Genomic DNA, 18,721 nt, shown 5'->3' on the forward strand with positions numbered 1-18,721 from the left:
TCTCTTGTAATCACTTTCTTTTCTGTTGCAGTCTTGCCAAGTTTGAGCAAACTTTCACACACATGCTGTTCTTTAAAAAACTCATTTTACAAAACAATGAAAATTGCAAATCAATGAAAACATAGATCTTATCTAAATAGCAAGAAACAAAAACTACATAGAATAAGAGCACAAAATTTGGCAGGAAGATAAATAACCATGTCTATTAAGCATTCTTGTTCATGAAAGTTCAGCATGTTGCCAATTGTAGTGCCACATCATCAGCCTGGAACTTTTTGACTGCACTTCATAAAAGAAAATATTGGAACTATAGATACCAGTTTAACTACATTTTTATCTAAACATACTCATTGTTATTATTCCTATATGCATTTTTGAGCTTATGGATAAATTTTTGATTATTGGACTGCAATTTTCAAATTGCAAACTTATAAATTCCTTTTGCCTACCCCTTCTTAATCTGGAGGACTGAGTTAGATAGATAAAAGTTGAGACCAAATACAGAAAACTTAGGGCAGGAGGCCCTGATTAACTATGTGTGTACTTTCAGTCTGAACTGGAATTCATGTTATTTCCGTTCAAAAATTTTGTACGGAACAGAGTTAGATAGATGACTCTTGTTGACAGGAAAAGTATGACATACAGGGGCAGGACACTACTAAAATCAAGATTATATATTTTAAAATAAATAAAAAAAATTTGCAGTCTGGCATTGTGACAATGTCGTGATAATTCTGTTGATTTTTGTAATTACACATTTTGAGCCTTGCATCAGATTTTCATCATCTTGTGTTAGGTCGGTCTGTATTTATTTACTTAACTTACTTAGTAAACTTAAACATTTGTGCCAATTCCATTTATGTATATTTTAATAGAATTAATTAGTATTGCAATGCATTTACTCCATTTATCAAAACTTTACACTAATAATAAAGCTTGTGAAGTGAAAAAAACACACAAATATACTAAAAACCAGTAAAATTATTTAATGATACAAATGTTTTCATCCATTACCCACAATCATCATCAGATATATATTAAGGATCAGATATTCATTAATATATACCTGGTAGTGTTCATGGGTAATGGACCAAAATGTTTGTATCATTAAATATTGAATAATTCTACTGGTCTTGTGAACTGAATAAATTTTGCAGATAAAAAAGTGTTGGGTAAAAATAAGTAATATAATTTGATTTTTTATGCAGTTGTTGATAAATAAATATAAAAGATTTTAAAATTTTAAAAAGTTTTATTTTTAGATTTAAAAGATGAAACAAATTCAGCATTGAAACAGTTGTAGAAGTTTTCGAAAAAGGCTTCTTGAAAAAACAAATACCTCTGTCTTTATAAGAAGCTTTGGGTACAAAATAGAATAAAATTAAATTGAACTATTTTGAAAAATAACAGAATTTGAAACAAATATAAGATTTGAAAAAAAAAATAATAATAATAATAAAATGTCATTTAAGATTGTTAAGACAATAATTAAATCTGATAAGAATCTAAAGTAGATGGTCTTTTTTAATAATAGCAATAGCTAGAGTAAATACCATTTGAACCATAGGTGGAATAATTATCTGAATTGTTAAGGTAGCAAGATTCTTCTTCTGAAGGTTCTTCTGTTGGCGATTCCTCTGTTGCTTTGGTGTAAATGACTTCTGTCTTGAAATTCCAATTTTGTTTGCTAACAAGAAGAAAGTAATTTCATAATCAGTCTAGATGATTGCTACTTGTAGAGGCTGTAGCCATTCCAATATTTTTGACATAATTATAAGACAGAAAATAATTTTCTGTTTTCTGATTAAAACATTAGATACAAATTCAAAATATTGATCCAAATTTCTCTCTAGGCTAAATACTTTTCTTTGACTAAATGCTATACTTTGATTACATATTGATTTTAGGCATATTTGTATTCATCTGTCATAATGCTTTCAATTTGTGCAACATAATATGAATCATTAAATTTCAGGAAATAGGTAGTGGTATTAATAAAATTCAATAATTATTTATTTTTTAAAACCTTAATTTTTTAGTTTGATAACAGAATATTATGACAAATTATGTTTTTGTGAATAGACTACAAATGCTGTTAGGCCAGGAACATATGCATAAAATCAGATGGCAAATACAAAAAAAGAAAAGAAGTTTTTCTTTACTTTTTCAACCAGGTGGATTACAGGTGTAAAATTTTTCAAAAACTGAACCTAAAATATAGAGACAACTTTCACCATCTATAATAAAATGCTACGTTTAGTACACAAAATAGTGGTTTTTGACAACTTTCTGTTTAGACAACGATGATTTTGGAAACTAATTTTAAAAAATTCACATAGATTTTGCATATATGGCTTACCTGTCATATTTAATTAAATCATTCCTTGGTCTTCAACATCAGAGACACTATATGATAAAATAAATTTTGTTTTTGACATTACAAAATTTAATAACTTTAAAATTAATAGACTCTAACGATGTTCACAAGCACCTTTGGGAACTAATTCAGTTATCATCATCAGCTGAAAATTCATATTCAAACAGAATTTGGAATAGTGTAAGATCAAAATTTTCAATTCTGTTCAATTATGAATTTTTCACTTGAAACAACAGATGTGAATTATCTCCTTGTGAAAATCATTAAAGTTTGTTAATTTCAAACTTATTAAATTTTTGTTAACATTTAAAAACAGGAGTTTATTTTATCATACACGTATCATGTTAAATTTGGATCCTATTACAATTTGTACTGTACACTGTGTTTGAAAGTAATATCTTCATACATTTTATGTCCTTGTCATAAAGATATACATGTTGCTGTATATATAGAATTTCATAAAATATATACAGCAACATGTATATCTTTTATATCTTTATTATATTAATAGCGAGGTTGAGACCGAAGTTTTAAACGCAAAAACGTGTACTTCGGACGTTCAGTGCTGCTTTCCTGTAAGCCTAGAAGTTTGACAATGGCATTTGGAAAGTCAGTGGAATCATGCTTGACATTCGAAACGCCATTGTCAAGCTTCTAGGCTTACAGGAAAGTGGTACTGAACATCCGATGTACACATTTTTGCGTTTAAAACTGTGGCCTCAACCTTGCTAATATTAAACACACTTGAAACCAAACTTGCCACCATTATTCTAACTGTGGGTGGTCATGTAAAGTACCACCTATGTGACAGCATTGCATCATCAAAATTTCAGTTTCTCATTGGTTGGATCTTGGCTGAAAATTTTTCAATGCTTAAAAAGTTGGAATGTGCTCCATTTGATTTTCAGTTCAATTTTGGCAAAAATATTTTTACATTTTTGGGTTTAACTCACATTTTACACTCAATTTTACGTGTGTGTTCCTGGCCTTATTCTTCATTATAACATCTAGAACTAGTTTCATAAAATATAGATGCACATATAAATATGGTTTTGTTTATTATTGTATTAAGATTGATTGTCAAAAATTTATTAAATTGATTTATAACTTATAAAGAAATAATTATTATTGAAAGCAATTTGTAATTGAAGATTTACTATATTAAATTTTCTGTTAATACTTGCAAGTCATTTTAAATGAAATTACTTATATTTAATTTTTTTAAAATAATTTCAAAATATTTTAACTTGAATATTTATTTAGTTAGTTGTTTATTATTTAATTTTTTTAGTATTTGAAGAACCTGAAGATCCAACCAATAAAAGTTTTTTCTCTGAAATCATTTCCAGTATATCAGATGTGAAGTTTAGTAATAATGGACGTTATCTAATATCCAGAGATTATTTATCTGTGAAAGTTTGGGACTTAAATATGGATACCAAACCTGTAGAATGTTACCATATACATGAATATCTACGATCAAAACTTTGTAGCCTTTATGAAAATGACTGCATATTTGACAAGTTTGAATGTTGTTGGAATGGCTCTGATACGTAAGTTTCATCTTAATTTTATGATATTGTTTCTTATGATTTGAAACAAAATTATTTGAATAATTAACTTGTTAATAGCTGTGCATACTTGTGCACTTAACTGTTTATGCATTCGATTTTTATTATATTTGTATTGGAAAAATTTTAAGGTTCATACTGTACACTAAATCACTAAAACTTCAAAATATCCTAGAAGCTGGAACTGAGATAGCTAATAATTAAATCCCCTAGTGTTTTAACACTACTTCCAACAATTTTTCTTTTTTTTGTTTTGTTTTTTCTGTGCTGCTGAGAAGGGCTGCTGCTGAAGAGGTCAAAACATTTGTATTATTAAGAAAATAACTGCTGGAAAAAGTGTTAAAGCACTATGTAATTATTAGTTATTAAAACGTTTTAGTATTTATTATATAACTATATAATATCTGTAATTTTTCTGATTCTATTGCAGTATTCTTTAATAATTTTTGAACTAAATTTCAAAAGGATTCATGGCAATTAATTGTATATTTCCCACAAACAATGATTGTAGAAATTTATTTTTTGTCTTCTGAAAGGATGTGACTGAGGGAAAACCTTCACATCTCTAAATCTGTTTCTTGTAATTAGTAACATTTATGTTTTAACCTTACTTTTTAAAAACTTTAATGAACAATAAAAATTAACACTTTATTTTATTCTAAACTAGCTTTGGCTTTGCACAGGTTTATAAAGTAATTGTTGAAACCAGAATTATTAACTGTAAATTTCAAAAGTGTATTTGGTAAAATCCATTTTAAGATCATTATCAGAATGCATATAAACTACTTGGGAAGTATGTCCTCTTAAATAGTGAGTTTATAGAAAAATTATTAGAATTAATTTGGTTTATTTGGTTACGGCAATGTGACATATGGGAAATCTGCTAAGGGATCCCTCTCGGCAGATTACCCATATGTCCTCCCAGCAAGACTTTTATGGGAAACTGACTCCTGTTTAGATGTTTCTAATGTGTAGAAAATCCAAGAAACTCCAAGTGGCCAGCCTGTTGGTGCATTGCTAACCTGTGACCAACTATCAGTGTTTGGTGGTTTTATCACTTGGCCACTGGTAGGCACTTATTAGAATTAAGTAAGTACTATTCAGAAATGAAAAAACTCAAGTTGTTAAATGTGGAAAATTAAATACTTACATAGTTTTCAGTGTAACTTTTTCGACTTCTCACGGGTGAGGTCTCTGTGCTACTTGTTGCAATAATGAATAGCACATCTACTTCAGGCTATATCATTGTTGCAGTAATTAAGTGAATTTTTTAAAAATTATATGTTTTTTTTGTATTATATTTAGTCTATTATTTGTTTAAATTTTTTGCAAAAAAATGGCACTATGTATAAAGCCAGCAAATCAAATGTAGACACAAATTAATTGACGTATAAAAATTCAATCAATATTTTGGATGGTATGTATGACATTATCTAAGTTAAAAGTATGTTAATGTAACTGCTGAGTTAGGAGTGCATAGTAAACAAACAAACATTCTCATTTATATATAAGGGGCACCAAATGAAAACGAGACAGTCTATATAACGAGCGTGGTATGGAAGTTGGTAACGTAGGTAGGTATGTGTATAGAAGTGCCTTCTATTGAGAATCAGGAAGGAACAGCACAAACATTCACCACTGTGCCATTTGTCTGTTAGACATACTTGAAGTGAGGTCAGTGAGTTGTGTGTGCATCCAACCTCACTGTGGAGGCTGGAAAAAAGGAACAGCAAGGTGACTTTCTAGAACACAGCACCACAATTAACGCACAGTGGTATGTGGAAACTTTGAAAAATTGAAGTGCGCCATCAAGTCCTAATGCCTACCCACATGTTGTCAAGATTGTTTCGAGTATGCTGCAGAAGTTTCGGTAGGAAGCCTTTACACATCCTCCATACAGTTCTGATCTCTCCCCATGTGATTTCCATATTTTTGGAGCCCTGAAGAAAGACATTTGTGGCCATTGATTTGCTTCAGATGAAGGGGTGCGCACCTGGGTACAATCGTGGTTCTGTAGGCAACTGCAAACATTTTTTCATGATAGCATTGACCGTCTTGTCATACTGTGGGATAAATGTATTAACAGTTATGGCGATTACTTTTGAAATAATAAACAGTTTACTTACTTTTTCCTCATCTATCTCGTTTTCATTTGACTGCCCCTTATATATAAAACTGCAAAATTATGAAGATAGTTTAGAAAATATAAATGATTTGAACTTTTATATTTTGTTAAAATTTTGTTTTGAAATTATAAATACAGGATGTGGCAGCATTAATAGCATAATTTGACTCGTGTCATGCAATGACCTAATGCATCAGTGTGTGTCAAATGATGCAGTGTTCTTTTGTTAAAGACCTACCATTTTGTTTATTTGTTTGATGTGAAAAGGTGGATTGCTGAACATCATTCTTTCACTGTTGAAACTTATTTCAAAATAACAGTTTTATAGTTGCTACACAGTGTATGTTCAGGTGATGCTTTAACTTGGGATGCCATGAAAAAGTGCTAGATAGTTGCACTATCATAAGATGGGTCAGTTCCTTTAGATTGATAGCATCTACTTCTAATCATAAACCAGGAGGGAGTGAAAGGACTGTCCAGACACCAGAAATGATTGAAAATGTTTGTGCTGTACTCTTGTGGAGGAAAAAAGAACTTCTTGGCAACGCACTACAGCTTTTCATATTTTCAACCATTCAACCTTTCAGGAGAATATTGCATTAAGATCATTATTTCCACCCTTATAAACTCCAAGTTGTGCAAGAAATTAAGTCTCAGGGTTTGGCTACTCACAAACAGTTTTGAACAACCATGTATGATCTCGTTCAGGAAAATCCATAGATATTACACACCTTTATTTTGTGAAAGAAGCACACTTTGAGTTACATGGTTCTGTGAATAAATGAAATTTGCATTACTGGAGTGATATAAAACTGTATCAAATTCAGATCAAGCCATTGCACAGTGCCTATATTGTATGATGTAGAATTGTTTTCTTTGGAAATATTGGACCATATGTTTTTAGGACAATGGGGGTATGACTGTCACTAGTGAACATTATCTAAGGATGCTGCAAGACTTTTTTCTTTCTCAGTTACGGATGCTGAGTGTGGATGGTTTCAATAAGATAGGATGATCATCCACATGGCCAGAATTTGCATGGATTTTTTGTGTCAGACCTTTCCGGAGAGATTAATTTTTCATTATGGTAGCATCTATTGGCTGTCTCTGTCTCCAGATTTAAACATGTATTGATTTTTTCTTATGGAACAAGATGTCTTCCAGACATGTACTGTACTACCATGCTGGAATTGAAGGACTGCATCAGACTTACCATCACCAATATCCCTGGCAATAAGCAGTGTTGGAAGCTTGTTATACAACAAGTAATGAACAACCTCCAACACTGCTTAAAAGAATGTGATTGCATTGCATTTGATATATTGTTATAAAATTCTTTGCAGGAATTGGAAAAATTGCACTTCACTTTTAATACAGCCTTTAAAGTTTCTATGCTCAGTTGCATTTTCACTGCAGTCCAAAATTGGTTTACAATTGGAAAAACTCTTTCTGTTGAAGCATTAGTGCCAGGCAAGCATAATGTAAATTCAATAATTTTTTTTTAATATTGCTGAATGGTATGCTATTTATTTCAAAATAATTAAATATTTCAATCCACCTTTTATCAGTTGGAATTTTTTGGTCATTCCAAGTACTTAATTTTGTATGATCAACATACTTTTTACATATGAAACCTCATCAAAAAGATCCCTTTTTTCTTTATCAGCATTGAATAATTTCATTTTATCATGAAATTTTTTAATGTATTCAGATCTTTTTTGCATATTATCCCAATGAACCCCAATTTTAAGATTGGCCCACTTAAAACAATGTTAAAATCAAATTGTGATAAGCAGAGTGCTAAGTACTGGATACATTTATTTTAAAAATTAGTGGTATTGGCTTTGAAGAAATTGTTTTGGTGGAGCACTCATTTTCTTCTAAATTTCTTATGTGAGTGTGTACAGATTGTAGTAGGTACTGCATATCCAATCTTTCTTTTAATTTGAATTTTAAATTGTCTAGTTCTGTAACTACATCCATAATAGTATTTTTATCCTCTTCTTCAATATTTGTCATGGTACTATGAAACAGTGCTGCCTGACTATGCATAAAATGCAACCATACTTCTGAGGTATCATCTTGAAAAATGTTTGCAAAAATCCTTGGACAGTTGTTAATGGACAAGAAATATGATTTTAAAGAGGAATACAATTTTAAAATTCTTTCAATTGCAAGGCATCAATACCAACCATCTAGTCTTGCTGTATCCAAGCAAGCACTTGTATTCCACCTCTGCATCTTCACAGAATTCTTTTAATGATTCTACCCTTATTTTAAATATATGAAAATGACCGTAAATTTTAATTATGATGCACTCAATATCAATTGGAAGTTGATCTGTTGCTGACTGTATAGTGTTGTGTACTATATGTGCAGCACATCCTACACCAAAAATTGGCTTCTGGAGATGTGTTTTTAGCCTATTGTACACATTATTTGTTCCTCTTGTAATAAGACCACCAAAATTTCTATTTGCATTATCGGCACAAAGTGCTACAACTTTTTTTTCTAAATTATTTTTCTCAATTATTTCAATAAGTGAGTTGGCAATTATTTTGGAATTTTCTCTTGGAAGAGATACAAAATCTAAAAGCTTTATTTGTATCCCTAGTTTGTGATTAAAAAAAAAACAAGTTAATTCTGGAAATAGTTTAATTTATTTATGATTTGATGCATCTGTAAATATTGTTATAAAATCAATATTTTTTAATGTTGTCAAAAGTTGGTCATTTATATAAGGAGCAAATAATTTTTTACAGTCGCTTCAGTTTTTGTGCAAGCGCAAGTAAACTTTGGCTCGAATAATGTATGAATAAGTTTGGATATACAATCTAGCGAATGAAATGTTTGATTATGTATGATATGCAAAGACTGCCTCGGCAATTTCCAATTCTTTTTCTTTAGATCCAAAATTCATACATGCTCGCTTTTTTGACATGGCTATCTAAAATTAGTTTTTATTTATTTATTTAGAATAAACCAAAAAATTAATTAATTAATATTAAAAATTTATACACATCCTCTGTTCCACATTCACTAAATATAATATAAATAAAATAATCTTAAGTTTGTTTAGTTAACTGCCAATATCAAATTCTAATTTTATGTCTCCACTACACATTTCTAAACAACATGACATGACAAGTTTTAGCACAAACTTATCATGCATAATAGCGCTGTTTGTATATCTGTCACAGTATGCCTAGAATGGCCACTAGGAGCACCCTAGATATTATTTAAATTAACAATAAATTCAGTATAATAATATTGCAATAGGAATTTATTATTTATACCACGGAATGACACTATTGCTGCTAGAATGCCCATTAGGGGGTGTCCCGGGCTACTAGTAGTAAAAGAAAACGACAACTTTGTGCTCTTGACGACTTGCAAACATGTTGAAAATGTTACATGACCAAATGCGGGACAGTGTTCAGTGTTCAACAACCCAAATCCGGGAGTCTGGTCACCTTAAACTAACAACTGTAAATAGTAAATCAATACTTTTCTTACAATTGTCTGTTTAAAAATATGCAAATAATTTTAATAATTACAAAATAGTATTTCTAGGCTAAATATATTTTCTAAGAATTCATTGGATTGCATACTTCAGAAAAAATTGTGAACAAAAAGTAGGACAAACACATGTTGTTGAACATTTCAATCTGGTACCTAATTCACTCACCCAAGCTTACTTATTACAATTTGTTTTAAAACTTGATATATAATGCACACTGGAAAGCTTAAACAATGATTTCTTGTAAACCACTATACATAGGCATAGGTACATTACCATGCATCAATGGAAGGAATACAGGTATACCTCGACTTACGTCCCTCTCGAGTTACGTCGTTCCCGATTTTACGTCGTTTGTTCAAAAAAGTATATGGAAAAATAAAAATCAAGTTTAAGTCAGTTTATTCGACTTTAAATCTGTCTGCCATAAACATTGAAGTCGTAATATCACTAGAAAAGCGTTGAAAGCACATAAAATCATATTAAAATATGTACATTTACAGTAAATGTTAATATAATCATCATAAATCCTAGAGAAGGAAACACGAAAACATCTGTGTTGTCGTCTTATTTAGCGGTCTTTAAGTGCTCATTATTGGTGTTTCCTCCATTATTGGTGTTTAGTTACGACGTAAGTCGAAACTACACAAGTATATTCAACTTACGTCGCCTCTCCTGGAACCAATTACCGACGTAAGTCGAGGTATATCTGTATATTAAAACATCAAAATTTAAGAAAAATCCAGGATGTCAGAGCTTGAATCTCCCCTTGTAAGACAGCTTTTCATTAAGCTGTTGGCTTTTGCCACAGAATCTGTACTGATGAAAATAAATTTGAAAAAAGTGGTTTAAAGCTGTTGATCATGAATGTCCCATTAAAATAACAGTGTGGAGTTGAAGCAGAGATTATTTCGGGAATTTTATATTAGTTCAAATACAGAGAAAATATATAAACAGGATTTTTTTCCTTTACTGTGGATTACTATAATGTTAAATTGTTGTAATCTTAATGTCTATTTGCAACACAATGCTTTTCTAGTTAATTGAACAAGGCATGGCATGTTTAGAGCTTATAAATTTATTCTTATCTAAATTTGTTTAGATTATAATGTAAGTAATCATTTTGATTCTGTTATAGTTCTTGTATCCTTAATTAGATTTTTGTTTTCATAGATGTTGATTTTATCTAAGCATGAAGTGGTTGCTAAACTGATTGACTGACCTTTTTCAAAATTCACAGTAGAAAAATTGTTTGCATAATATTAGGGTAAAAATATGCAAGATTCCTACCCATCTAGAAAGTCAGTGAAGTTTCTTCCTTGGCTGTCTTTGTTTTGTTTTTCCTGCCTGCAGCCATCTGTAGCCTGCAAGAAATAATACAGTGCAATGCAACTTATGAGCTGGGATGCAGAATATTCTCAGGATCCAAAATTTTTCCCAAACATATACAAAAATTTTCCCAAAAATTATTGCACGCAAAATAAAACCATAATTTATAAACCAATTAATAATTATTATTACATAGTTTGAAAATTCAAATTAAATCATATGTATAATTAAATAGGCCTATTATGCAATTTGCTGTGCAACACTAAACTGATGATTTAACATAAAAATATTTTACATTAAACAAATGCTTTAATTTAAGCACTTATCATTGTCATAGGATAGCATATACAATTATAAATTTCATGCAATGTGTTTTTTAATAGAAATAATATTGAATTCAGTGCCATGAATGATTATTTTTATTTTTAGTACAGGCTGTAATTAACAGGCTTTTTGACAATCAAAAATGCAAAATTTATTTATGACAATGACTTCATAACAAATTTTTATAAGGTTCAAAAATTTTAATTAAGGACTAACTTCAAGTATTGACCACTAAAAACTTCTTTTAAAAGGAAAATTTGAGATTTGGCAAGAAAATTTCCATATTCTTGAAATTATTTTCCTACTATGGCCATTTTGTCTAACTTCTAAAACATTCCTTTGCATTATTTAAATTAAATTATTTTTAATAGTTAATAGTTAAAAAGTTAATAGGAAAAATTACACTTACAATTTAAAAATTTTTTAAAATTAGTCTTGCAATATAGTAATGCATGTTACTATATTCTAAGAAATAATTTAACTAAATTCCTCACAATTACCATTTACACTTTCAATTTGAGGGCAGGTGTTAATGAACACCTGCCCTCAAATTGAACTGATAAAAAGAATAACAACAATGTACCAAAAATGATAGATAATTTTGATTTAAATGGTATTTTTCCTTTTAACTTTAATTGCATAACAAAACAATTTTTGATTTTTTGCAGTTTATTAATATTTTATAAAGTTCAGGAAATTTATTAAGGGATTAAATTTAATAAATATATACTTTTAAAGATGGATTATGCAGGATTTGTTAGTGAATAATAAGTGAATAAGGGCTTTTTTCAAAGCATGTACTTTAATAAAACATTTTATTTTTAGTTCTAATAATTCAGCAGTCATAAAAAATATATAACTGTTAATTAGGAAAAATAACTAATTAAAAAGTTGGAGACACACTAGCATATGTGCATAGTAAGTCAAATACTGTTTTATTTTGTCAATGTACCATACTGTAAGGGATGTGAGGGTCAGTGAATTTGTACAAAGTTGGTCAAGGAAAGTCATGGAATTTAAAACAAAAATTTGAGTAGGAACCCTGAATATGACAAGTAATTAGGTTGATTGAATAAGATTTTGTGTAAAATAAATAAATATAATTTATTCATAAATTAAAAGATGAAAACAAAATCATTTTTTGCTGGATTTTCATTGTAGTATTATTTACACTATATGATATGATATATATATCATATGTTGCATATTAACAAAAAATAAATAAATAAGAAAAGAGGGCAGAGCAAAATTATAAAACTACAGCTAAGATTTCTTACTGAAAACTTTCATATTCTATTTTATTAAAATTTAGTGTTTTCAAATAACTTCAATTATTAAAAATACTAAAAGTATTTTTTAATACCAAACATTTAAAAATATGAATAAAATTTCCAAAAACTATTGTTTTGAATTTTACATTCAGATTTCTAACTTTTCTGATACTCTGTTTTGTGGGCTTTTGAATTTCCTTAATAGTAAACATTTAGATAAAATAAACATAGGTAAAATGTATGAGTTGTTTATGATTTATAACTAGGATTCTAAAACTTCTTACTTTTAGTATTAATTAACTGTTCATATTTTTATTTCCTGGTAGATTAAATTTTAACACTTGATTCATTTGATTTCAGCCCACTAATTGTAAGTATATTTTTGTAAGTTTGCACTCTTTTTTTTTTTTAAATTCATTTAATCTACATTCTTTATATTCATCCTGTGTACTTCTTTTGATATTCTATATATATTTTATGTATATGTGTTACTGTTCAAAGTTTTGTGATATGATTTATTTTGTATTTATCTAAATTTTTAACATAATAAGGAAACTCGGGGAATTATTTAATTTGGTGGAAAAAATTATCAATTTCCAATAATTAAGATCAGGTAACTCTCCATTAATCTAAGAAAACAATTTAATCTGATATTTGATTTACATAATATGCTTACAATCAATAATTAAAATCAAATGAGAATTGATAAAGATAATTTATAAAAAAAATATATCATTTAGAAATATAAAAACCTAGAGATGTAACCAATACTGATATATTCTTTTACAAACTGATACTCAGATTTTTTTCCAATACAGTGGGTGATCGGTTAACGAACATAATCTGTTCCATGACTTTGTTCGCTATCCAAATTGTTCATTAACTGATTATCAATTTACCATAGGTTTTTATGGGAATTTGATTAATTCATTCTGGAGACCCCAAAAAATAAAAAGTATATACTTTCTTACTACATTTATTTATATGTAATAATAAAAAAATATATATATATACACACACACACAGTCTTGTATTTTTATTAGTCATGTTTTTTCCATTTGTGGGGTTGAAAAATCTCTCTAATGTCGATTGCTTTTCTCTCTTCTTCAGGATTTTTCAGAAGTAATTAATAGCATTGTAATTGTAGAGATCCCTGAGCCTATTAACCTCAACCAGGTTTGGATGCCATTCTAAGACCATTATTCTGACATCTTCCCACTTCTTCAAAAGATCTTTAATAGCAGATATTGGCATTAATCCTCTTTTTCAGAAGAAAACACATTTTGCTGAGTTTCTTAGTGTTCTTCATTTAACAGTTCTTGGCATTCTTCTGTTGTCAGATCAGTTTCAGGTTCCATTATGAGCTCTTCAATGTTGTTTATTTCTCAGGTGTGATTTTTGTTACTCTTTTAGCTGCTTGAGTCTTCTTGATTATTCTGTGTCTTTCTTAGATTTGAACTGTGGCCTACTGTAGACCTGTTCAAACCATACTGCCCAGCAACATCGGACATCTTCTGCCCACTCTCTACCTTTGCTACTATACTCTCACCATTCGAAAATAAAAACTGACACAAAACTTAACGAGTGCCTCCCCGACAGTCTCGCGAATACTATAAAAGAATTGTTTCTGTCAGAAAAATAAAAGACTGGAATTACAAGGGAAAGTTTCAAAGATTAGAGGAATACTATCCAATCAGTATATACTGGGTTGAGCATCGATGTTTGACATCTCCTGTGCTCCGAAAAGTTTCAGATTGTTGCCTGAAGACAAGGGAAGACCAATCGATATTCATTATTTTATGTTGCTTCTTCTTGTATTTGTTCTGTGAGGTGTTCATTGTCTGAACATAAAAATCTTTTACAAAAGTGTTTGTTATCTGATTTGTTTGTTAACCGATCACCCACTGTATATATTTACATCATTTTGCCACAACAGGCATTCAAACAAGGTGATGGACATGATGTGCTGTAAAACTAACCCATAGTAGACAGATTGTCCTCACTGCATATGATTTGCCATCTACAGTCATATGACATATGATTGTTCTCACTTTTGGTGACTGTCAACTTGGTCGGGAGTGCTGCTTTGCAAGTTACTGTGTGCAGATTTTCTTATACAGTCAGGATAAGCAAAAGTACTGTCAGCTCATGTTATGATTGATCAAAATTTGTCACGACTGCACGACATTCAGTATCATCAGCGTTTGTACAACCGTGTTTAAATTCAGCATACCAGTCAATAATAGTTGATTTCCCTAGTGCAGTCTTCATAATGCTTATCAAGCCACTGTTTGGCTTCAACAGTATTTTTTCACATCAAAAAATAATGTTTAATCAACACACAAAATTCTTTTTTATCCATTGTTTTGAAAATTACAAAACGGGGTCAGTAAAACCACTGTAACCTGTAAACTAATTGTCAGAATGTCATGAAATTTTGACACGTATCGTTTGAAGGTTGGTACTATCCAGAAATCATATGGGTCTGTCAACAGTGTTGCCATATGTGTGTCAGATCAGAAACTTAATGAGTGATGTCTTGTTATCAGATTTCTTCAAGGCATTCTTTTAAAAAAGAAAGGCAGCTGTCCACAAATCACAATGGTGCAATCAGTTTTTTTTTTAAATGGTTGCCAAATAATTAACTTTTTACCAATAAATTTATAAATAAAATAAATATTAATATAATATTAGGTAAACCAGAAAGTAATGTCATGTCTGAACATGTCAATACTTGTTTATCATTTATCAGCTCATTGTGTACTTCAAAGTCGTGCGAAAGACTTTTAAGGTTAAAGTGACTTGTTTACTTGTAAATAATTAAATCTTAAATATTTTTTGCAATTTTGGGTGAAATGACCAGCCAAATACCAGAAGAGGTACATATTTGACATTGTATGCTTTTTGAGTTTCACAAGGATAGTAATGCAACAGTTGCTACCAAAAACATTTGCAATGTTTATCCAAGTGCATCAGATGTTCGTAAATGTCAAAGGTGGTTTTCTAAGTTCAGATCCGGTAATTTTGATCTTTCCGACTCGTATCGATCAGGAAGACCAACAACTTTAGACAATGACGTGTTAAAAGGCAGAAGTGGAAGCAAATCTGTGTCAGACAATCAAGGAACTGTCAAACCTCTTAACAAACCTTGCTCGACCATCCAAGAACATTTGCAGCAGATTGGTAAAGTATGCAGAGCAGGTGTTTGGGTCCCGCATAATCTGTCCGAAGAAAACAAAGCTAACCGATCCACCATATGCAACTTATTGCTTCAACGGCACAATACAGAAGCGTTTTTTGATTGCTTGATCACTAGAAATGAAAAATGGGTCCTCTATGATAATTCAAAACGCAAAAGGCAGTGGCTCTCTCCGAATGAATCATCACAAAGTACTGCTAAGCCAGGTTTACATCCCAAAAACGTGCTTTTGTGTGTTTGGTGGAGTATACGTGGAATCATTCATTTTGAAGTGCTGAAACCTGGACAAACTGTGAATGCAGACCTTTACTGTGAACAATTGGATTGAGTAAATCAATCTTTAATTGAAAAGTGTCCTGTGATTGTCAACAGAAAAGGCATTATTCTGCAACATGATAATTCAAGGTTGCACTGCGCAAGATAAACCCTGGAAAAAATTAATGAATTGGGGTGGGAGGTACTGCCTCACCCACCATACTCACCCAACATTGCACCATCGGATTTCCATTTATTCCGATTACTACAACACTTTCTGTGACAAAAAATTTGAAAATTTGGATGATATCCAAAATGCCATCTCCAGGTATTTTGTTCAAAAACCAATTGATTTTTATTGATCCAGCATTGAAAGTTTGTGCACTAGATGGCAAAAGGTTGTTGATAACGAGGGTGATTACATCATTGATTAAAAATAAAAATAAGTTAAAAATTTATTTGTTTGATTTTAATGTAAAAAAAAACGACATTACTTTCTGGTCGCCCTAATATAAATAAAAATTATTTTGAAAATTGTGATTTATTTCCAAGCAAAAATTAGTTTTTCTAGGAGATGTCAAATTGCTGCAAGCAACATCAGATGTTCTGTCTACAGTATATTCAATTTATTTTAATTACAGTGAAAGAAATAAACTTCCTGAAATATATTATTTTTGATCTAATATGCCATTTAACATATAAAATTACTTGTAACAAAGCTTAAGAAGAATGTAAAGTATTTAAAATTCATTTGTTAAAATTTTGTTTTTAAATTAAGTATTTAAAATATTTGAAGTTTGCACAACTTTTAGAATGATAAATGTACTACTTTGCATATCTTTTGTAGCTGAAAGGAACTGTAATTTGAACTTTTCATTCATTTATTTATAAATGCTAAAGAAATGGGACAACAGAAATTTCTTGGTGACCATTTGGTGAAATTTCAAGTCTCAAGTAAATCTCGTTGCATATTTTTGCATCAGGTGATTGCAACATGTTAATTATATTTTTGTTAATAAAAACTAATAACAGTTGTGTTACTGCATTGATTTTAGTTCTTGAAAGAGTATTGCAAGGTCTAACCAGAAACACCTGATGTTTTTCTATGTATTCCTATAAAATGTTACATTACTCTTAGTAAAGATACATTCCTGTTTTATTGGAGAATTACACTGCTGCTTGAAAATCACATTACTTAAGCATTCACCATTGTGATTAATGCACTTATTTAGTCTTTCCAGAAATGATGACATAACTCATTGCAGTATCTCAGAATTTCCTGAATGCACTTGCAAATTTTTTCAGCTTATCAAATGCCTTGCAAACATTGCTGGAAACTTCCTGCTTCAAATAAACCCATATAATGTGTTGCAGTCAGATCAGGTGAATGGTTGGGCCAATGCTAGTTATTTCCAAAGCCAGAAATATTTTTCCCAAGAAACATTCTCCTGAGAACTGCCATGGATTCATGCATGGTGTGCGGTGTTGCTCAATTTTGCTGAAAACATTGTTGATGTGGATTAATCTTGTGCCAAAAATGTTTCCAATGGGATTTTGTAGCACACTGAATTCACTGTAACATCATTGTCCTCCGATGTTACAGTGTTAAAAAAATATTAGTTCAGTGATGTTACAGTGTTAAAAAAATATGGTCTGATATTGTCATTGGATGAAATGCAGCACTGTACACTGTACTCGTGCAGCACTATGTAGAGGTCACTGCTGAAGTTCATCTGGATTTCTTTTGGCCTACTATCAAAAGTTTCATTTGTTTACATATACTGACAAATAGAAGTGGGCCTCATCTGTTCAGGATATTTCCATCAGCTTTCATTAATTCCAGAAACTCATTAAAAAACTGAAGGTTTTTTTCCTCTTGTCCTATACACTAGGATATTGGGTAACTTGTATTTTGTAAGAATGATAATACAAATCTCTGTGCAAAATTCTGTAAATACTACTCTCTGACAAACCAAGAGACAATCTGCTCTGAAAACTTGTTTCACAGCAGACTGCAAAGGATGGCATATTTTATGTAATTTTTGTTTTCTGCAATTACAACTAAACGACAATGTCCTGGAGGTTTTGTGTCCTTCATACTTCCTTTTTGACATCATTTTGACATCCATAGTAACACATATTCAGACTATGTTCATTATGCCAATCAAACTGTAGTCAGAAACTGCATTGAGTTGTGATTGACTCCATCTTTATAAACATCTCCACCATGATGATGTGATGTTGCATGGACCAGTGCTCTATTTCAACCAAATTGCAAAGCACAGGAAACACAATGGTGATTAATATTACAGTGACATCCAATTAAATAACTCCACAAAACCTTCAAAAACACCAGCACAAAAAATATACTTAAAATAAATACGTTGAGACAAACGTTTTTGAACCAATTACGTTCTGCTTCAGGTCATTAATGTTTGAAAGAATTAGAATGCAAGACATTTGAATTTAAATATTTTAAAATCATCAGAACTGTAAACCCTTATAACCTGTATACAGCAAAAATCACACCTAGGTGTTAACATTGACCTTAAAACTAAAATAAAAATTAACCAATATATATGCAAATTAATTGATTTCCTATTTTTTAATGTTGCCAGGATCGTTGAAAAAGGATTTCCAGGCATGCAAGATATTAGCCTCCTCCTTAGACACTCTTTGCTCTCTCATTAATTAATGCTTCCTTTGCATGGATCAAATCAAAATTCTAGAGGCTCTGGAAATTTTTAAAG

The 18,721-nt window shown here is 30.4% G+C and overlaps 1 protein-coding gene across 3 annotated transcripts in view; it reads left to right on the forward strand.

The window, feature by feature from the left end:
- LOC136986091 (protein phosphatase PP2A 55 kDa regulatory subunit-like) overlaps positions 1–18,721 on the forward strand; it is a 127,574-nt gene that overhangs the window by 99,677 nt on the left and 9,176 nt on the right. For all 3 annotated transcript variants that reach the window (XM_067283554.1, XM_067283555.1, XM_067283556.1), the window contains exon 7: positions 3,669–3,930. In XM_067283554.1, the coding sequence (XP_067139655.1) occupies positions 3,669–3,930 (262 nt within the window). The remainder of the gene's footprint in view (positions 1–3,668; positions 3,931–18,721) is intronic.

The sequence above is a fragment of the Centruroides vittatus genome, unplaced genomic scaffold (assembly GCF_030686945.1).
Source record: "Centruroides vittatus isolate TY-2023 unplaced genomic scaffold, ASM3068694v2 contig_990, whole genome shotgun sequence".
Taxonomy (NCBI): domain Eukaryota; kingdom Metazoa; phylum Arthropoda; class Arachnida; order Scorpiones; family Buthidae; genus Centruroides; species Centruroides vittatus.